The sequence below is a fragment of the Aethina tumida genome, chromosome 7, assembly GCF_024364675.1.
Source record: "Aethina tumida isolate Nest 87 chromosome 7, icAetTumi1.1, whole genome shotgun sequence".
In the NCBI taxonomy this organism is placed as follows: Eukaryota; Metazoa; Arthropoda; class Insecta; order Coleoptera; family Nitidulidae; genus Aethina; species Aethina tumida.
The window spans coordinates 4,256,819-4,281,028 of NC_065441.1; the positions used below are offsets into that span (position 1 = coordinate 4,256,819).

At 28.0% G+C, this 24,210-nt stretch overlaps 1 protein-coding gene across 2 annotated transcripts in view; it reads right to left on the reverse strand.

Moving 5' to 3' along the window:
- LOC109599921 (protein dachsous-like) overlaps positions 1-24,210 on the reverse strand; it is a 35,766-nt gene that overhangs the window by 9,250 nt on the left and 2,306 nt on the right. Inside the window, exons 1-2 of one of the 2 annotated variants that reach the window (XM_020015972.2) lie at positions 20,695-21,079; positions 12,573-14,321 (exon numbers count right to left, since the gene is read on the reverse strand). In XM_020015972.2, coding sequence (XP_019871531.2) covers positions 12,573-14,309 — 1,737 coding nt within the window. In that variant the 5' untranslated portion in view covers positions 14,310-14,321; positions 20,695-21,079. Of the gene's footprint in view, positions 1-12,572; positions 14,322-20,694; positions 21,080-24,210 lie in introns of those variants that run through there. The other variant, XM_049970086.1, reaches the window with a different exon arrangement.

A 24,210-nucleotide genomic window follows, 5' to 3' on the forward strand; every position in this document is an offset into this window, starting at 1 on the left:
AGTTTTAATTTTAATTCACATTTTCTTTATTAAAGTAAAATATAAAAATCAAATCTCCAAACCAAATAATTAAAGTTTTAAATTAAAAAAATTAATTAAAGTAAATAATTTAATTTGTAATTTTGTTTAGTTGTATTAATAAATATATTATGCAAAAATTTCAAACTTTAAAACTGCCTAAAATTTAATTATTTGCTAAAGCTTTTAATAGATTTAAATTTTAGAATATGATTTTAGTTAAATTCAACAACAAAAACGTAAAAAAATTAAGTTAAAGTTATAATAAGAATACAAAAACTTACTATTTTTTATATTATTTGTGTTTATTAATTTTTTATTTTTGAAAACACAAAAAGTTTACTTAAACATGGAAAAAATATTATTTTAAAATGTGATTTGAGTCCCCAATAAATTAAACAACAAAAATAGAAACTTTTTCTATACAATAATTCACCAAAAATCTACTTTTTCTAAATATTTATTAAGGCATATAATAGATAAATGTTGGAACATGATTTTAGTTAAATTCAGTAACGAAGAGGTTAAAAAATTATGTTAAAATTATAATAAGAATAAAAAAAATTATATTTTTTATATTATTTGTGCTTATTAAATGTTAATTTTTGAAATTAGTTTAAAACAAAATGTTTTCTGAAACATGGAGAAAATATTATAAAATGTGATTTGAGTATCCAATAAATTAAACCAATAAAAATAAAAACTTTTTCTATACAATAATTCACCAAAAATCTACTTTTTCTAAATATTTATTAAGGCATATAATAGATAAATTTTATAAAATAATTTTAGTTAAATTCAGTAACGAAGAGGTTAAAAAATTATGTTAAAATTATAATAAGAATAAAAAAATTAAATTTTTTATATTATTTATGCTTATTAAATTTTAATTTTTGAAATTACTTTAAAACAAAATGTTTACTGAAACATAGAAAAAATATTATAAAATGTGATTTGAGTATCCAATAAATTAAACAATAAAAATAGAAACCTTTCCCGTACAATAATTCATCTAAAATCTACTTTTTGCTTGATATTTATTAATATTTTAATAGTTTTGTATTTGGAAAATGATTTTAGTTAAATTCAGCTACGTAAAGGTCAAAAAATTACATTAAAAATGTAAATAATAAATTTCTTTATAGTTATATTTGTATTTATTTAATTTTTTACCAAAAGTTGGCTTTTACATACAGTAAATACTATTATAACTTGTAATTTTAACCTATTTAACTTAAAAATTATAATAAAAATATAAACAATTAATATTTTTTATATTTTTGTTTGTACTTTAACTATTTTCTGTCAAATAGACTGTAAAATCTACGTTTTGCTTAATATTTATTAATGTTTTTTATTTTATTTAAATTTTATAAAATGATTTTAATTAAATTCGACAATAAAAAGTTAAAAGTTTTAAAAATAATATGAGCAATTAACAAAATTACCGGAATTATTTTAAAACATAATAAATAGGTGGGCTCAAACATGGAGATAATGTAATGTTTCAATAAATTCAATAATAAAAAACGAAATTTAAACAGTTTTATGTGCAATAAACCGTCTGAATTCTGTACATAAATATTATAAGGAAGAAAAGTAATTAATGTACTTATTAGGTGTACTAAAAGTGAGACCTAACAACAATGATTAACAAGCCGAATAAATAAAAATATGCAGATACAAGAATATTAACTATATCCGTTTGGCATCGATTGAATCTGTTAATAAGGGCATAGAAGTCGTAGCTTTCTCTTCGGCAGCGCAGCTCTCAGGCTTTATATTTCTATAATTATCCGCATGCAAATACATATGCACGATAACAATCGGGGAAAAACATAATTACACAAACGCGGTGGCATTTCAAAAATGTACGGCCGCGTCGTGGCGATAAAATCGGCCGTTTCGTTTTCCCCGGGTGCGACGGCCACGAAAAAATTCGCGGATTTACAATCGGAACGTTTCACGGTGCGTTTTCGAATTGCACTTTTGCCCAGACACTTGTCGTACCTCTCCACCTCCCCCACGTTCGTGGTGCGGCGTGTGGAAAGTGTCCGGGTGAAAGTGCGAAACCGCCGGTGCATCAATGCGAAATCTTTCGATGCGAACAACGCCGTTTAATTTGATCCGCGATGTGTTTTCGGGTTTCGGGTCATCGTCTTTTGTCTGGTAAATGTCAATCAAAACGCTTTAACTTGCGCTGTGTCGCAACACACACACACACACACACTGTACAACACAACGGCCTCGATCGTTTACACCTGTGTTTCTCTATTTGTTCGTTTCCTTTTCGGTTTTAATCGTTCATCATGTTTTATATTTCTTTATTAAATTTTATTAGCAATTTACTAGAAATGATTAGTCAGTTGTAATAGAGCTGACTAGTTGACATTTAGAATTGTAGTTTTAACCATTAAAAATTATATTGATCACTTACTTTTTTTGACTCGTTTTAAACTGTTGCATTAATAAATTTATTAAGTAGAAAATATATAATAATATATAATTGTATAATAAATATTTTGTATCATTATATTATTTAAATTTATATTTATAAACCTAATTAATAAATTGTTTAGTTTTACAAAAGGTTTAATTTTTACATTTCACTTTACTGAAGACAATGCATATTAGTAAAATACAAGACAATGCAAGTTAGAGAAATAGAAACAATCATTATTCTTTTATTCATTTTATTTAAATAAAAATCTTTGTTAGAATTTATCTTTTTATTATATTTTATGATTAATTTGCTTAAAAATATGTAATTATTTATTATTAAGCAAAATTAACACCATTTTGTAATACTTTACTCTTAAAAAATATAATTATGTAACTTTTCATTAGTATATCAAAAAATATTAATAAATAGTGGGTAATAAATAAATTTAAACTATTTATTGCGAATTTGAATTATTAGTTTGATTCAAAAATAAAAGTTTTATTATAATTTTAACATCAATTTTTAACTTTTCCCATTGCAAAATTGAACTAAAATTGGGCTCTAAAATTTAAAATAATTGAAGGCTTCAATAAATATTTCGTAAAAAGTAGATTTTATTCAGTTTATTGCACAGAAAAGATATTTAATTATTGTATTTAATTGGCAGTACAGTTACAGGTTAATATAATATTGTCTGCATGTTTTAACTCACTTATTGTCTTTTAAAATAATTTCAAAAATAAAAATTTTATAAACATAATATTAAAGTTTTATATTTTCATTATAATTTTAACATAATTTTTTAAGTTTTCCATTACAAAATTTAACCAAAATCAGGCTTTAAAATTTAAAATAATTGATTGATTCTCATTATACTTTTAACATCATTTTTTAACTTTTCCATTGCTGTATTTTAACTAAAATCAGGCTATAAAATTTAAAATATTTGAATATTTTTGAAATATTTATCAAAAGGAGATTTTAGGCAGTTTATTATATAGAAAAAGTTATTTTAATATTGAATTTATTTGGCACTATAATTACAGGTTAAAATAATATTTTCTACATGTTTCAACATCATGTGTTTTAGAATAATTTTAAAAATAAAAATTTTATAAACACAAATAATATAAAAAATATCAAATTTTTATATTCTCATTATAATCTTAACATATTTTTTTCCATTGCTGAATTTAGCAAAAATCAGGTTCTAAAATTTAAAATTATTGAAAATTTTGATAAATATTTAGCAAAAACTATATTTTAGGAAGTTTATTGTACAGAAAAATTTGCTAATTTAATTATTGAATTTATCTGATACTACAATTACAGGTTAAAATGATATTTTTTATGTTTCAACTAACTTCAAATATACTACTAATGTCAAATATAAAATTTTATAAACACAACATAAAATATATTAAATTTTTATATTATCATTATAATTTTAACATACTTTTTACTTTTCCATTGCTGAATTTAACTAAAATCAGGCTCTAAAATTTAAAATTGAAAGTTTCAGTAAATATTCAGCAAAAAGTAGATTTTAGGCAGTTTATTGCACAGAAAAAGTTTCTATTTTAATTATTAATTTTATTATTTTGGACTATAATTACAGGTTGAAATATGATTGAATCAATTTATTGTGTTCTACAATAATTTCAGTAAATAATTACATTACAAATTACAAAAAAATTATAAAAAATGTTAATTATTGTTATTTACTCCATGATTGAATAAATTATTCTTTATAAGCAGTAAAGAAAAAAAGTTTTAATTTTTTATAACCCTCCTTAACTAAAAATTATCTAATTTTTAAAATGTTTGAATGAAATTTCGGTAAGTAAAATTTGAATAAAAATCATTATATATTAAAAATACATATGTACCAATAAAACTGAGTAACCTCTTTTGAACATTTTAGAGTCTTATACCGAACAAATAATGATCAGATTTCGATGATGTTAAATAATTGGAGTGTGACACACTTAACTATAACAGTATTGTTTGTAGCATCAAGAAAGCATTCGGAAGAACAATTGATTGAGTTGCACAACAACAAATCGACGGATGAGGTCAATAAAAATAGTAATAAATCACTGCAATAATTTAAACGAATGCAAATTTTTTTGCACCGTTATGAAGACTTTCTATTGTTGACGTTCGCCGCAATACAACTTATTCGTTGTTGGTGTTTTGTTCGAAATGTCAATTTGACTTGTACCAATAATTTTGCTCTTATGCAGCTCATTATGATTGCATCAGATCGGACGCATCTTAATAGAAATGTCAAATGGATTTGTGAGCTCGTAATGTTTGTTTAATTTAATAAGTGACGAAATAGCTATTAACGTTTATCATTACAAACGAAATATTTGCCGTATTGTTTTTCAGTTTTATGTGCGGTCGTGTGCTCATTTCTGATAGAAACGCATAAACTTAACAAAATCTCTTTTAGATAAATTACAAAAGTAATTATTATTCACATTAGAGCCCAATGTGACATACGAGGATGGGAAGGGAATTATTTACGGACGGTTCGATGAAAACGGTGCGATGGTTAAATGGGTTAACATTTTTAATAACGGACGTAATCGAATAATATCACGGACATTTATAATAATGCAAGCTTGAAATTTGGGCCTTCATAAAGATTATTGTTCTCCCGCTTACCACTTTACAGAACCGTACTCAGAATCCAATTTTCTAATTTATACAAAAAAGAACTAATAATAATGTTTCCAAATGATTTTTTTAGATTAATTAATTTTGACACTCATTAAACGTAATGGAAACATTCCTGCAAGAAAAAATTGGTTTGTTTCACTTCCGGAATGGAAATACCACAGATGACAGATGAATTGTTAATTTGCAAAAGCGCCATTTTCATTTCAGATATCGCGTGAACCTCTCACATATTAAGACGAAATAATGAAGAAAAAGTTATTAACAACGTTCTTTGTGTATATTTATACGGAATCCATTATAAAACAATTTATCATACAATGTCCGCTAGCTTGTAACTAATTAATCTAAAAAATATAAAACGTAATAGTCCCAGTATATAATTAGCTGTAAGTACATGAAGCGAGCGTGGCCCTTTTTCGTGGCACGATGAAAAAAAAAAGATGAATAAACCAGCTAGACAAACATTCTCAAGGCACCAGATGATGTTAATATGCTTTTAGAGGCGAACACCTTCTAATATACAAACCTACAAAAGGCCAATTCTCTAAAGGCAGGTAGAATTTTTCGGCCGGGCCAAACAGTCAATTTGGCCGGGATGCTTTTCGGTCGAGGCTCCGGAGGTGTATTTCAAATATTTTAGGCACGAATTGTATTTTTCGCCAGTAATTTTAATGTATTGCTTGCGTTTTTAACACTCCGATGACCCGTCAAACTGAGTTGTCTCTCTTTTCCCTTCCCGACGAATTCTTGTTCATTAGATTACGTGTTTCTACCCACTTTTTTTAGTATACCTTTGCAATAAGAAGAGACAGATTGAATTGCATCAATAATTAAAATATGTCATTGTCATTAACGTAAGAACACCTCTGGAACACCAAAGGAAGGTTTCTTTTCTAATCTATCATTGAAATCTCCAGTCAAAACAATCATTAAATTCAAAATTCTTGAAAAAATTAATGATTTATAAATAAAAGATATTAAAAATGCAAATTTGAATATGTTTTTTTATACAATGAGTTGTCCAAAATTTACCTTTTCCTTAATTTTCACCATCAGCAGAAGTTTCTTTTTTAATCTATCATTGAAATCTCCAGTGCAAACAATTATTAAAATCTAAAACATTTTGAAAAATTAAATTATTTATAAATTTAAAATAATAAATATTAAAATGTTGGCAGTTTTTGTAAAATAAACTATTTAGAATTTAATATTGCCTCACTTAATTCATAAAACCATAATAAGTTTCCTTCTACCTTTTGAGCTTTTCAGTATAGTTAAACATATAAATCAAAATTTATAAAAAATCAAAAAAATAAAAAATATTAAAAATACAAATACGAATATTTTTTAGCTATGAACTCTTCAGAATTTACCTTTTCCTTACTTAATTTTTAACATTGGGAGTTTCTTTTTTAATCTACCATTGAAATCTCCAGAGTAAACAGTTATTAAAATCTAGAATGTTTTTAAAAATTAGATGTTTTTTAATTTTAAAATACTAAATAAGAAAAGTGGACAGTTTTTATAAAATGAATTGTTTAGAATTGAATATTTCCTCACTTAATTTATAAAACCATAAAAAGCTCTCTTCTGTCTTCGAGTTTCTTTTTTTATCTACCATTGAAATCTCCAGTGTAAACAGTTATTAAAATCTAGAATGTTTTTAAAAATTAGATGTTTTATAAATTTAAAATACTAAATAAGAAAATGTGAACAGTTTTTATAAAATAAATTGTTTAGAATTTAATATTTACTCACTTAATTTATAAAACCATAAAAAGCTTTCTTCTATTTATCTATCTTTTCAGTCTAGACAAACATATAAATCAAAATTTATCAAAAATTTCATGATTTATAAATAAAAAATATTACAAATACAAATATGAATATTTTTTAGCAATGAACTGTTCAGAATTTACCGTTTCCTTACTTAATTTTTAACATTAGAAGTTTTTTTAATCTACCATTGAAATCTGCAGAGTAAACAGTTATTAAAATCTAGAATGTTTTTAAAAATTAGATGTTTTTTAAATTTAAAATACTAAATAAGAAAAGTGAACAGTTTTTATAAAATGAATTGTTTAGAATTGAATATTTCCTCACTTAATTTATAAAACCATAAAAAACTCTCTTCTGTCTTCGAGTTTCTTTTTTCATCTCCCATTGAAATCTCGAGTGTAAACAGTTATTAAAATTTAGAATGTTTTTAAAAATTAGATATTTTATAAATTTAAAATACTAAATAAGAAAATGTGAACATTTTTATAAAATGAATTGTTTAGAATTGACTATTTCCTCAATTTATAAAACCATAAAAGCTTTCTTCTATCTTTGAGCTTTTCAGTATAGTCAAACATTTAAATCAAAATTTATAAAAAATTTCATGATTTATAAATAAAAAAATATTAAAAATACAAATATGAATATTTTTCAGCAATGAACAGTTCAGAATTTATCTTCCTTACTTAATGTTTAACATGAGGAGTTTCTTTTTTTATCTACCATTTAAATCTCCAGTGTAAACATTTATTAAAATCTAGGATGTTTTTAAAAATTAGATGTTTTATAAATTTAAAATACTAAATAAGAAAATGTGAACAGTTTTTTATAAAATGAATTGTTTAGAATTGAATATTTCCTCACTTAATTTATAAAATCATAAAAAGCTTTCTTCTATCTTTGACCTTTTCAGTATAGTGAAACATATAAATCAGAATTTATAAAAAACTTCATGATTTATAAATAAAAAATATTAAAAATACAAATATGGATATTTTTTAGCAATAAACTGTTCAGAATTTACTTTTTCTTTACTTAATTTTTAAGATTAGGAGTTTCTTTTTTTATCTATCATTGAAATCTCCAATGTAAATACAACAATTAACATATTAAAATCTAGAATGATATGAAAAATTAAATTATTTATAAATTTAAAATACTAAATATGAAAAAGCTTTCCTCTAACTTTGAGCTTTTCAGTATAGTCAATCATATAAATCAATATTCTTGAACAATTTAATGATTTATAAATAAAAAATATTAAAAATATAAATATGTATTTGTGCAATAAACTGTGTAAAATTCAGATTTTTTAATCTATAATTGAAATCTCCAGTTTCATCACAAACTGTCCAGAATTTACCCTTTACTTGATTTATATTATCAAGATAAAAGGTTTCTTAGAAATCGTAAGATGCTTCCTATATGTTTAAAAAAATAATAACTTAAGCTGAGTTTAAACAACAGAGAAATGCGGCTAGAGCTGTAGACCTCCGAAACAAATGTTTACAGAAAAATTGAAGGATTCCGTAAAGAAAATACGTTATCGCACACTATTGACATTTGAACCACACAATAGTTTTTTAATGTGCCCTTTTTTGAACAGGTAGATTCGCGCAAACACTCGTCGCAACAAAAGTGCTTTCTTAGGACTGCAAACACAGTCCTCGAGGACCACCACAACACACGCACCGGCGCATCGGCAAAGGTGCAAAACCCGATCCGGATTTATAGAAACAGCCGGGATAATCGGCGGCAAATTGCCCCGTGCGTTTCACCATTTTCAAATAGACTTTCCGTGGCGCAATTACCGAACGAAAAATAAGTAATTAATGGACTGCGTACGTGCATACAGACCGGCCGTCGGTCCGGACTAAAAAAATTTCGAAGTAAAATACATAAACGCATGTAATTATCGTTATTAAAATATGATTTAAAACCGGCCAGGTTAGCGTTTGCTAGTTGTGTGTGTGTGTGTGCTTCTTATAACTGTACACGTTGAAAAAGAGACCGGCCAGGCAATCTAAAATGGCCGTTTGCCGGTGAGGGGCATAGTTTCGGATTCTACGTGAGTTCGAAGAGGACACGCGGAGTCTGTTTCGAAACGCCGACCGAGATTAGTGCGGATCTAAACAACACAAATTAAATTAAATAAAATAAACAATTAATAAAAAAACTTAATTGTTAATTAATAGGCATAAAACACCGCTGTATTGTTTATAATATGCATATAATAAATAATATAATTAATTGTAAATGTTGACAAAGTATTGATTGGAAATTTTTTAAAGCAGTCTTACAGTACAAATAATCAAATGACAAATTCTGATTAATGTCAATAAATAATAATTATAAATACTAGTATTGTTATGATCAAACAGTTTTGTTTATGTTTTCACACTTAAATGTCAATTAAAGCGAGAAATGTAATTGTAATTTACGATTTCGTGCCGCCCGGTAATTAATTGACAATTTTCATAACAATTATATTATTAGATTCTAATTAAAAGTACAAAATAATTGAACTAGAAATAGATTTTTTAACTAACAATATTTTTTACAAATTAGTCATAATATTACTATTACGTATGTAAAACTTACATTTACAAATTTACATATGACATTTAACATTAATAAAGTTGTTAAATCAAAGGAAGTAATTTTGAAACTAATATTGCAAAAATTTAATAATTATTGTAATTATAAATAATGATTATTAGAATCAGCAAGGATTAATATAAAATTACCATAAAACTCTATCTTTGTAAATATATATATATTTATTATTTTATTATCTGTATATTTTATAAACATTGCAAATTATGTTAATTATTGTACAACTTTTTATAAATGTTCATTTCGTCTCTAAATTTAACAAATTATTTAAATATTTATTTTGTTCATGTTTTATCTAATTATCAAACTAATAGAAAAGTATAATTTAAGCTTTTTTATTTTACTATATTTTTTGGCATGATTAAATTGTTATATTGAAATCTCCATTAAAGAAAACTGTGTAGAAAATACCATTTCCATTCTTACTTTTTAACACGTGGAAAAGGTTTCTTTTCTTGATACTATTGAAGTCTTCTGTAAGGGCAATAAGATATTTTATAAATTAGCAATATTTAAAATATATATTTGCCCATTTTTTTTAACAGAAACTGTCTAGAGTTTATCTTTACTATTTATTTTTTCCCACTTAATTCATAACATGAAAATTAAAGGTTTCTTATCAAATTTATCATGGATTTTCAATAAAAAATCATACAAATTAAAATTTCTAATATTATTTGTAAATTTAAGATAGAAAAAAAATCAAATTGATCAGTTTTTATACATTGATGAACTGTCTAGAATTTGCCTGTTCCTTTTTTATTTTTTAGCACCAGGAAAAGGTTTCCTTTCTTGACACTGTTGAAGTCTCCTGTGAGGACAATAAGATATTTCATAAATTAGCAATATTAAAAACACATATGTGCCTATTTTTTGAACAGACACTGTCCAGAATATACCTTTTCTACTTATTTTTTAAATAAAAAGTTTCTTATCAAATTCACCATAAATTTTCAATAAAAAATCATAAAAATTAAAATTTCTAATAAATTAGATTATTTGTAAATTTACGATACAAAAAAATCAAAGTGAACAGTTCTTTATACATTGATGAACTGTCTAAAATTTATCTTTTACATTCTTATTTTTTAACAACAGGAAAAGGTCTTCTTCTTGATACTATTGAAGTCTCCTGTGAGGACAATAAGAAATTTCATAAATTAGCAATATTTAAAATTCATATTTGCCCCTTTTTCAATAGAATTTACCTTTTCTACTTATTTTTTCTCCACTTAATTCATAACATGAAAATAAAAGGTTTTCTATCAAATTCACCATTGAAAATTCCATTAAAAAAATAAATTAATTAGTTATTAATTCGTGTATAGAAAAGTTTTGAATTTGATTGATATATTTGTTTGCATAATTTAACATAAATAAAAATGAAAGAATAATCATTTAAATAATTTTTGTAATACTTATTTATAAAATTAAGTAATTGATTTTTTGTCTTATTTATAGCCTTGAACACAGGTTTTAAATTAAACATGCAATAATATAACATATCTATTATTAAATCTAATATACGATTAAATTATACTTTTTCAGGATACTTTGAATAGATATAATGGAATAATCTTCATAATTAAAAAACTGAAATTAACAGAATTTAAAAAAATCGCCAACGAAATTTCAGGTGCCCGATTGATGATTTCAGCCACGTACAACTCGCCTTTTCAGGTCCATTATACCGATGGTAACGTCATCGACGGTTGCCAATCAAGCGAACCGACCCATCTCCTCTGACAACCCGTCTAGACTCTCGTCAACTATGATGCGACGCGTCCGAAACCGGACCACGCACAATGGTCACGAAACCACCCGGAAAATCAACCCCGAAAACATCAAAAATTTGCCCACTATTGCTGATTTAAACGTACAACTTTTACGTAACTTTTGGAGGGAAAAAGCGATAATTATGCAAAATTAAAACACCATAAACTTAATGGAATTCAGAATACATAATTACGTTAAAACTGGGAGGCGTTTTATTAGTTAACGCAGAATTAAAACATTAAAATGGCTGATTGAGAAGTTGAGAAAACAGTCGGCACAAATATTGTTGCTGTGATGCCACCGTGCGCCGGTCTATTAACGTCCTTATTAAGGTTGTCAGTGTAACTGAAGCACTTAAAATATGTCACATATCTGGCCGGTCCACGGTAACCCACCGTGTTTTACCTACTGTCCAATTAACAACGTCATTTGGCAGATTGCGCTTTAACTTTATTTTGATTATGCAACCGTCGCGCTTTTTTATCGACGCCCAAAAAATCCGATCGGGTGACAACGTCGCTACCTGACGCGAAACCTCCCCATTAACCGGATTGTCGCCTGCAAACGGGGCCGAAATCTCAAATCAACCAGTACCAGTACAGTAATTACGTTCGTACACACAATATTAGAAAATCGTATTGAAGGAGCTAACTGTAAACTCAGGTATCCTCGTTTCAGGCATAAATATAGTTGTTCGTTCTCGTCTCGCATAATAATAAATTAAATAGCATTTCTGATAAACCATCTCTGGTTTTGATATTATTTTCGGGCACCGGGACACATAAATAGTAATCTTATGTAAATTTATTTTTTCATTAGCATTTTTATTGAGACTGCATATGCTTACTGAAATTCAAAATTCCAAATAATGGTGGAATTCTTAACCATAATTATAAAACGGCTGCTAGAACTAATAGCTTGTAATTAGACTCTTAAAATAGCTTAGTTTAGTAAAAACGGTCTTGAGTACTGTTCGATTTTCACTTAGAAAAAATTAAGCCGATAAACGTAAGAAATCTGGTGGCACAAGGTGACTTTTAAAGGTTAATTGCTGAAACAGTAGCGAGGTTTCATTTATAAAAATAGCAACGGACACAGTGCAATAAAAAATAGATAAATTGTCTTTCTTATCAGATCATCTAGGTATTAATTTACTTGAATATTTAAATTTTTAATAAGTCAGTGACAAATTTATCCCAAACGATTAAGCATAATCCCTCCAAAACGTGTAATAATTATTGGCAAAACTCACCTTTAAAATACATCGTCCGACGACCTCGTTCTCCGGCACCGAAACGTTGTAGAAGCTCTGGTCGAAGATGGGCTCGTTGTCGTTCACATCATGAATTGTCACTAACACTGTCGCCGACGACGATAAGGGTGGAAACCCGTTATCGGTGGCCACCACAGTCAACTGAGGCACCGGGTCCGTTTCACAATCCACGTGGGACCTGGTGGTTATCAGACCGCTCTTCGAGTCGATCTGGAACCAACTCGAATGTGTGGATGGGGTGTTCTGCAAGGAGTAGGTGATAATGCTGTTGTTGCCTTCGTCTTTGTCCATCGCCACCACTTGCAACACCGAAGTCCCTGGATCGGATACCTCCATCACGTTCGCATGGTACACATCCTGGTCGAATTCCGGGGCGTTGTCGTTGATGTCCGTGACCATCAACTTGATGGTCCTGGACGCGTGCAAGGGTGGAGTGCCGGTGTCGGTGGCCACAACGTTTAACGTGTAGTTTGGTTGCACCTCACGATCCAAAGGCAAAGACACGATCACCAGGTAAATTATGTTATCTCTGGTGGTCAACCCGAAATGTCCGTCACCTCCACTGAGCGTCACGTTTATGTTCGAGTATTCAGTTTTGGAGTCGGGATCGTGGACGGAAATCCTTGCCACGAACTCACCGGGTTGTGCCGACTCACTTATTTTCGGCGTCGCGTCGTCACTGAGAAAAATCACATTAATGGTGGGTTGATTGTCGTTTACGTCCGTGACTTTGATGGAAACGAACGTGGTGGTTTCCAGAGGTTGTAACCCGTGGTCTCTAGCGACAATGACTAGTTCGTGTAGTTCTTTTGTTTCGAAGTCTAGAGGTTTGTTGACTGCTATCATTCCTGAGGTTGGGTCTATTCTGAACATGTTGTCTCTGTCGCTCTGCCTCCTATTGATGGAGTACTCGACTTGTCCGTTCTCTCCTGCATCGTTGTCGCTGGCGAAGACTTGCAGCACGCTGGTGCCTATTGTGGCGTTTTCTGGCACAGTTGCGAAATACCTGCTCTGGTTGAAGATTGGTTGGTTGTCGTTGACATCTTGGATCGTTATGTTGACGGTCATCTCCCCTCTCAAAGGAGGAGTGCCCCCATCCAAGGCTTCTATGACCAAGCTGTAGAAGTCTATGGTCTCCCTGTCCAAAAATCCGTTGATTTGCAGGTCCAAATACAAGACTCCATCCCGCTCTCGATGCGACGACAACCTGAAGGCGTTGTTCACGTTGCCGGACACAATGTTGTACTTCTGCGTGTTGTATATGCCCAGATCCAGATCCCGGGCGGGATGCAAGGTACGTTTCACATCCCTCGGCGTGTTCTCCGGAAACTCAATAGACATAACGTCCGCGGGAAACGTGGGAGCGTTGTCGTTCTCATCCAGCACTTTGACCAGCACCCGTACATTATCGCCGCTCATCGGTATCGCGACCAACGAATAACTAGCCCGTGTTTCCCGGTCCAGGGCCACTTTAGTCCGTATCTCGCCGGTGCTCTGGTCTATTGACAGGTCCGAATCGACGGCGCTTCCCACTGGTACGATAAGGTATGGGGGTCCGGAGTCGGGGGAGACTCCGTCGCCGATGTAGCCGATCCTGGTGTTGACGGGCGCGCTCTCCGAGATTTCTAGCTCGCGCACGTGCTCCGCACCTGCTGACACCAACAGCACCAGGTTGGCCAGCCACAGGATGGCCGTTGTGTGGCTCATATCGGTCATCGTTCGCACATCCTACAAATCGAAGAAAACGTCAGTATCTGAGTGGATTTAAATATTTGAATTTGGTGTAGATTCATGGTCACAAAAGGAGGCTTAGACAATGGAGCAATGTACTTGAAAAGAATCTATGGGTATTCCCGCCATTTCATCATCATCATCATCATCTCAATGATTTACTTGTGATCTATTTGATTTGGCTATTACGTTTCAATAAACCCAAAGCTAAATATGTCAGTGCTGTCAGAACCTGATTCTAGTTCAGTATCTGGTTCAAGTTAGACCTTAACATTGTTGTGTGTTGGAACAATTAACTGTCGGTTATGAAGTAAATAATCGCCACGGTCGCCAAATCGAAACGGATCGAACAAATCACGTCGAGGTCAAAAAACAGTAATGCAAGCACGAATGTCAATGGGTAATAGAACATATGCGCCAGCTTTACAGGTATGGAAATCGAGTGGAGTGCATCGGGGAGCAAGTCGAACAATACATGAGTGACAATAGTAATTTAAAAATTAAATGAGATAATCTCGTCTTTATCGAACGCGTTTACTTTTTAAACCATGAAAGTGTCCATCACGTCCAATAGCTTCCAACATCTATTCTTAAGTCATCTTTCAATTGGAATACCAGAAATGTTGCCTATCAATTGTAATGCCCACCACGAGTTACTTTTACTCTGTCGAAAAGTAAAAAATGATAATAATAATAAAAAAAACAATTACGCACCAGAAAACTATAAATAAAGATTAGTTGGTAATTTTAATTTTTTCCCGAAACATCAATAAATTAATTGAGAGATAAATCATCGGTGTACATAAATCAAAAGCAACGAAAACAGTTCCACTCCGGGGCAACGTTAGAACCACGGTTAATTTACGACCATCGGCGAAAAGTGCGTGAATTCGGGTACATAAAAAATGGATTTCATGTATAATTAGAGCCGGCGTATACGTTATGGCGTTCCGAGTATCCGAAACATTCGATTTTAAAAGCCGTCTTGTGTTTCGAGTAAATGTTTTTATTGATACGTCATAAAAATCGAAACCGACAGTTATGTAAGAAATCATAAATTTCGGTATCAAGGATTTAGATTGGTTTAACGTTACGAGGAGGCTTTTTATTTTTTAACAGTTTTATAAACTGTTTAAAGACGTAATAAAACACTAACAGATTTTTATCAATTTTAGTAAATATTCTATTACTTAACAACATAAAACAATTCACTTTTTAAGCCAAATACACAAATTATATTTGTAAATATTTTATTTTTAAACAGCATTTTATTCTAAAATAATTTAAGAAATATTAAGAAAAACTGATCATCAATTACTGAAGTTTTTTATTTCAATTTCAGTACAGAAAACTTAAAATAAATAGTTTAAGCATTAAACTGTATTTTACCCTGAAATAATCTATTAAAAATTAAAAAACTAACTACTAAATTACAACTTTGAAAGATTTTAATTTTTAATTAGATATAATAGAATAAAAATTTCACTTCCTGGGAAAACCATAATTAATCATTTTATTTTTGAATAGTATTAAAATATAATTTTCTCTAAAATATTGTTATAAAATTATTAAAACTCTAACAAGTTTTTAAAAACACAGTAAATTATAAAAATATATTGGATAAGTATTTTATTTTTGAGTGGGTTTTATTAAAAAATTAAAATAAACAATTTCAGCACTAAACAGTATTTTATTCTGAAATAATCTAATATAAATTGAATAACTCCAACAACTAATTTACAATTTTAAATTTTTTGTATTTTTAATTTTTAGGAAAACTTTATTAATCATTTTATTTTTTATCAGTTTCAGTACTAAAACATATTTTACTGCAAAATATTCTTATAATAATTATTAAAACACTAACAAGTGTTTAGCAATACAGTAAATTAAAAAAAATATATTGGACAAGTATTTTATTTTTGAACGGATATTACTTTATTCTGAAATAATCTGACAAAAATTAAAAAAGTAACAACTCGTTTTCATTTTTAGTTTGACAATTTTAATTGGATATAATAAAATGAAAATTTTTCTTTTTAGAAAAACTATAAACAAGCATTTTATTTTTGAACAATGTCAGTACTGATTTACAATATTTTTCTCTAAAATATTGGTCGAAGAATTAATAAAACTCTAACATGTTTTAAATAATTTTAGTAAAAAACTAATTTTCAGTTTTAAAATGGTTTTTAAAATAAACATTTTCGGTACTAAAGAGTATTTTGTTCTTAAATAATCTAATAAAAATTAAAGAAAAAAACTAACAACTGCTTTTCAATTTTAAAAACTCTTTAATTTTAATTCCTAAAAAATTATATACAAACAACACAGTTTCAGTACTATAATAAATTGCACATTAAAATGTTAATTTTTAGTTTTTTGTGCTTAATCCTCTATTTCTGGCATTTATGTAAAAGTTTAGATCATTTTCAGTACTAAAAAATACAACAAATTTATTTTTTTTTTAATTATAACGAAATAACTGTTTAAGAATAATCCAAAATTAAAGTTTTCAGTAGTATTATAAAAAGTATTATTTTTTAATGGTATTTTTAATTGCATAACTGTAACTATAATAAAAATTATCTAAATACTTTATTTTTAAACACTTTTATTAGCACGAAACATTTGTAAAATTAAAAATAAAGAAATTCTGTTATTGACAAAGTGTCAGTATTGGTGTAAAGTGTTCCTCATCCTCCATTACAAACATGATTGGTGACGGCACCATTTTTTAACTGCATTCCCCGCATTTCAACTTTTAAGTAAAACATACACTTAGGAATAATTATCTGCCATAGCGAAAAATAATGCGGCTCGTGCATTTTTAAGACAATCGACAATCTACATTTAAATGTACTGGCCAGCTTCGTTTTTTCACTATAATTGTTTGAACAAATGGTTTAATTACTTAATATTATCCCTAAAAGGCAGCAAAACGTTCTCGGTAAAACGAAAGAAAACAGTAAAACCGGTAGTAATTCAATGTGTTAGTTTTTCTAATCAGTTCCGAGAACGGGAGAAGAAAACGCCATTTACTCAACTAACCTAGATGGTTGGTAAACTATGTTAGTGAAGGATTACGTTTGGCCAAAGACGCATTTTTTTATTCACTCTCCTCGGGTAGGAATTTCGAATAATAATAGAGAGTGTGCTATAAATAGGCCTACGAAGATCCGACATTCCAGATGAAATCAACAACTCTGGATGCTTTTGTCACGGAAAAAAATTCGAAAACGTTGAAAAGTGAAGTTCCGAATTAAGATCTTGATCATGTGGCGCTGGTTTTAAATGTTTCTCTCTTTTTTTTAAAGACAATTAGGAAATTCTTGAAATTCAGCAATTCACAGTTACCGGCATAGGACCACCGCATATTTGTCGTATATTATCTTCGGATTTTTATTAATGGCCATCTTATTTTAATGAGCTTTTTCGTCGCGCGGTTTTATTGTTATTTTATGCGAGCAACAATTTTAAAAAGTCTACTTTAGTTTTAGAGAAATTAATTACTTTTTTGCACCGTCTGATGAGTAGGATTAATGATTATGGCAAAACCAGTATTGGAACAGTATTAATTTATACATCACGAATTAAAAAATGTTGACCTCTTAATTGCCTTAACTTTGCCCAATGCGTGTTTTAATAACAAAACATTTTTTCAACGCATAAATCAATATTTGGGTTAAATGAGAATCCATTGGTTGAGAAAGGATCAACGAACTGTCAAGAGACTCGACGATATGAGTAAATAATAAAATTTATTTATGGGAGCTAAAAATCATCAAACACGTCGTAAAAATATGAATCTAGGAGTGACGCGTCTAAAATAAACAATAATTAACAAAAGTCATCTGCATATTATCAGATAGTACCAAGTGAAAAAATTATACGCTTTGTAATTTTGGGTGTTCAGAAAATGCAAAAATCCAGAGATAAATATTTAAATTTCGCAAAGCTGATAATTTATTACCATTTTTATTTGTTTAAATCAGTGTTTTGTGGTTAATAAAGTAAAACTATAGCTTTTATGTTAATCCGGAAAATGTTTTTTACAATGCTACTTGCATTTTTTCTACTGGTTTTTTTATTATACAATTAAACAGTTTCCTGTGTAATGAAAAAATTGTTTTCCTTTAATATTTGATTTATTGCATATAAAGTGTTTTATTATAAACTTAACAAGAATTGCAACATTTCGTTTTATTTTCTTTTAAGAAACAATTTTATTAAGGAAAAAAATAATAAAAAGTTTATTTTAATTGTTTAATTTCAACACGGAAGTTACATGGAATTTACAGTCAGCAGAAAATTCTTTCAGATGCTAACAAGATTTTATATTTTCTGGTACATTAAAAATTACAACAATGTTAATTATAATTTAAAAGAAAACATATTTTTTTCATTTAATTGTTTTATATAATTGTTCTCGAGATTCAGCAAAAATTTACTTACATACATAAACACATCACTTAAATAATAAAAAAGCAAAATAAGGAAAAAATTAGATTGAGTAGAAGAAACATATCTAAATTAATAAAATTAATTTATGGTAAAATTTTTTTCTAAATGTGAAACAATAAAATAAATTAAACGAAGTGAAAAACTGAATTTAATAGAAAATTTTAAATTTATTACAATTATTCAGGTTCCTCAAAATTTTTAATAAATAAAAGCTCTTAACACTTTAAAAAAAAATAAAGTTTAATTGTGGAACCCAATTTGAAATAACTTTAATGTTAAAATATACTTTGAGTATGGTTTTTAAGTTTACCATACATTGGATACATTAATTTATGGAAATAAAAAAATTACTAATCTAAGAGATTTTTGGTAACAATTTTGTCTAGATTTCAAAATTAAGATAATAAAAAAGTAAATAAACTGAAAAATTTAATTAAATAGAAAACATGTGTCAGAAAAATTATTAAATATTAAAAAGCTCAAAAATTAAAAAATTATGATTTTAAAATTACTTGTAAATTGTATTAAAACCAATTGGATTCTAATTCATTGGAAATTTAATAGGAGAATTGGTAATACTTTTGTCTAAATGTAAAAAAATAAGATAATACAAAAGTAAATAATGTGAAAATTTTACTTGAATAGAAAATATATAACAGAAGATTTATTAAATGTGACAATTCTTATAAAAGCTCTTAATTTTCAAAAAAGTTTTATTTTGTAACAACTTTAAAGCACACTTCATTATGAATTTGAAATTGTAGTAAAATGCAATTGGACATTAATTGAATTAGAAAACTATTTATAATCCAAACTTGAAGATCTGAGGGTACTAAATTTTGGCAATAATTGTCTGAAACTGAAAATTTGAGTACTGGCAATTTGTAGAGAAACTTAAGTTTATCGTTTAATATTATTAAAATCGAGTCCAACATTGTGGAAATACTTTTCAACCTCCCAAGAAAGTAAATAATGGTAGAATTGATTAAATAGAAGAAATCGTGACTGAGAATTAGTGATTAACTAATTTTACATGACAATACCAATTATTGAACGAATCATCCTGTCTTAAAGAAGTAAAATTGCCTTCAGTCATTGAGATTTGAACGAGCATTTCTTAAAATAAAGCTGGAGGAGATCCAGTCCAGAATATCTGATTCAATTCAATCGTATCAAACAATTGGCCTCTTAAGCTCTGGTACAATTTTCACGGTTTATTCAGAATGTGGAAAAAAAGTCCTGCCAGGTAAAAGTGTGAACGGTTCCGACTACCAAAGGCCATCAGCATCGACACATCCCATCCAATTAGCCTCGTACCAAAGACGAAACGCTAAATTTTAATAAACCCGAACACAGAAACAAGTAACGGTAGAAGAAATGGCACTCGAAACAAATGAAGGATGTCAGAAAGAATTGATTGAATAGGCGAGATCGTGACTGAGATTCAGCGTTATTAATTCACCATTTTTACACAGAGACATTCCGTCGAGCCGATCATTTGATTATTTGTGGAACGGCGTGCGTGCATGCGGGACGATTCCCCCGATTTTGGGGGATGTGATGGAAGACGTGGAGGTAAATAGTAAGTAAGAGTTAATAACCAGAACAAAGCGCTACTAGCGTTGCTGAAAACGTCGTGGAAGTGTAGTGGAGTCGGCCGGTGTCTAAATATGTTTGTAATGGTTTCTCAATTTACCAGATTCTTTTGATGGTGCCGTTGAAAGAAATTGTTATTCTCGCCACAGTTTCAGCCGATATTGGGCGCATGTGGTGGCTGACGGGCACGGCATTTTTACGGCGCGTCGGCAAAAAGGGCAAAAAAATGAACGGGGTGAGCGATTTTCGGCTAACGAGGCATCCGAACGATGTGACAGCATTTAAATATCGGCCGGTGTTGACGTCGTACCTTAGAGTACCTAACTAACTCATCGGCTCATCGGCCCATCGGCTCAGCGGTTCAGCGGCAGTAGCGTAATCCAGAGTTTGGTCGCACACTGTTGCCGCTCGAAACGTAAACACAAGCACATTAGCACTAAGTCACACGTTTGATTTGTAGTCGCACATATCCGGGGGGGTCGGAACCGCCCCCAACGTAAAGCGGCGGCACTCGCGCAAAACTGGCACGGGGGGGTCGTACGCGTTACGGACGATTCCGGTCGTATACCGTCGTACCGTCGTACCGTGTTTGGGTAGATCGTGGAACGCGGACGGCGGAACGGTGGAGACGGTCGCACGGTCGCACGGCCGGTTCTTGAGATGAACTAACCGGAGAGCCAGTGCCAGAGACTCGATTTTGCTCTCCCCGCATTCCAAGATGCCGCCCTGGCCCCCCCTGCCCGGTACCGCGGGTACCTGGGCCCGCTCGGCCGCAGGTACGGCGGCAGATTTGAAACGGCGCGCACCTCCGCCACTCTCCTCTCGTTCATTGTCTGGCTAGCAGAAACAAACTATTGTCTTGTCTATTGGCGGGTGCTCTAAGGCCTGATGAGGACATCGAGTGAAGTACGCGAATAATGTATTCATAATCCTTGTCCTACGGTAGCCGGATCAATTGATAGGGTACCGCCGGGCCTCTTCCTTCTATAATTTACTAATGTCCACGCCGCCACGGTCTCATCGTACACAGTACACAGTACACGTTATACGTTACACATGCAACGGACATACATTACACACATCTTTTATTCTATTCATTTTCACTTATCAATATCAAAACTTTCGATCAATGTCATTCACCTTTTTTTTACTACTTTTCAATCTTGTCAATTAGCTGATGGAAACTAATAAATATCTTTTACGGAGAATACCATTTTTTAATAAATTTAATCTAGTTAATACAAAAATTTATACAGCTGTTTTATACTATTATTATAATTAAATTACTATACTACCAATTTAAGTTCATTTTTAACTGAATACTTTTTTTCTTTTCTTCCTTTACATCTCTTTCACATTTTTAAATCACAATATTAAAATATTTAATAAAATTTTTAAAAAATCATTAGTAATGAAAAAAACAACAAAAATTATAACTTTTTTATTTTATAAATATAATAAAAAATTAATTAAAACCTCCAGATGTTCCCAAAATAAAAACATTATAAAAATTTAAAAAACATTTATTTTTTTCAATAAAATATTTATTATAAATAGTAAAAATATAAGTAAAATATTTAAATTAATTTTAATCAATAAATTTAGATTACTTTTTAAAAGTCAAATATAATTAACTAATTAAGATTTTTAAATAGTGTTTTAATTAACATAAAAATTGTAGAAAATTTTACATTACAAATTGAACTATTTTATAGATTTCATTTTTAAATAACCTGGTTATAAATATATTACATTTCCATAAAATTGTAAATGCCAAATTCTCTATTAATAAAAATATATTTAAATAATTTAAAATTATTATTATAAATTAGAAGGAAATATTTAATCCAATCATTTATAAGGATTTTATTTATAAGGATTGAAGTTATAAAAATGAAAATTAATGCTAATATTTATCAAATACAAATTACAATTATTATATTTTAAAATTATATAATTCATTGTAAATTTCTTGCTGTGCTCAATTAGTTCAAATCTACAACGTTAACATTAAATAATTCAGATATGTTTACTTATATTGAAATTTTAATTAGTGTAGCAATTAGTAAAATATGTGTTTTAACAATTAGCAAAATATGTATGCGCTAATTGTAACTACAAACCTATATTATTATTTATTATTTCCGTTCTAACATATATTAAAAATCGAGATCTAAAAATTAAATTTCATGGTAATTAACGGGAACATGTTTATATATACTTTTAAACAATTAAGTTTTAAAATTCTTAAATTTAAAACGTTTTAAAATTAGATAATTATTTTAATTCTAAGTTGTAATGATAAATAATTATTTTTTATGTAAATATACATATTAATATTTCTTTATTAAAATAAAGTTATGAAACAATCCAATTATTAACATATTGTTTGACAATTTTACATTCAAGAATTTGCAAATATATATGATAAATATTAATAAAAACAATCGAATTATTAACAAATTGTCAAACACATTTTACATTCAAGAATTTGCAAATATATATGATAAATATTAATAAAAATTATAATTATTACATACATCAATAATTATTAATTAAATTTCAAACAAATTCTATTTAATAAATTTTATTGAAATTGACAAAAATACATAATAAAAATTATCGGAAAAAGTTAAAAATATATACTATTAATTTTTATTAATCATTTATAATATGTTTATTAATTCAATTAATAAAATTATCAAAAAAATGTTTTTTTGAAAATTTTATTAATTGAATTAATAGAAATAATAGAATATTAGAAATTAAATTAATAGAAATATTTATTATGTAATAAATAGTAACTAAATATATATATTACCATCCAATAAAATTTAAAAAAATACATAATAAACATATATTAACAAACAAATGAAAAATATTATTATTAATATTTATTAATTATTAATAATATTTCAATGAAATTGAATAAATGATAATTATTACGGATTTCATTTAATTAAATCTCAAACATTTTATTTATACCATTTTCGAAAATGCGCAATTAATAATTAACCAAAAAAATTAAAAATATAATTATTATTAAAGATATTTATTAATTGTTAATAAAATTTCAATCAAATCTTATTTAAAAAATGTTCATTTTATAAAATTGCCAAAAATTCATAAACTGAAAATATATCAAAAGCTGTAATTTTTATCAATATCTGTTAATCCAATTTGAAATTTTATTTCAAACGTTTTGATTTAATAAAATTCACAAAATTACATCAAATATAATTATTTAATAATAATAATAAACTACTGATAAAATTTCAACAAATTGTAAAAAAATGTCTAAAAAATAAAATTTACACAAATACATAATAAATAATAATTAAAAATATAAAAAATATCACGAATTACAATTATTAATAAAATCTCAAACAAATTGAATTTAAAAACCAAAACATATGAAGAAAAATATCAAATATTATAATTATTATTAATATGTATTATTCATTAATAAAATTTAAAAAAAAAATTATTTAAAACATTATCATTAATGTATTTAGAAAAATCCATATTAATAATATAATAATATAATTAATATTCATTAATTATTATTAAAATTTCAAACAAATTGTATTTAAAAAAATTTCGTTTAATAAAATTAACAGAAAAATATAATAAATGTAAACTAAATTTTCATTTAATGAAATTTACAAAAATACATAATAAACAATTAATTAAAAGATAACTAAAAAATTACTTATTATATTACTATTAATGTTCGCTAATCATTAATAAAATTTAAATAATATTGTATTTAAAAATTGTTTAAAAAATTAACAAAAATACATAATATATTTTAATTAAAAGTGTG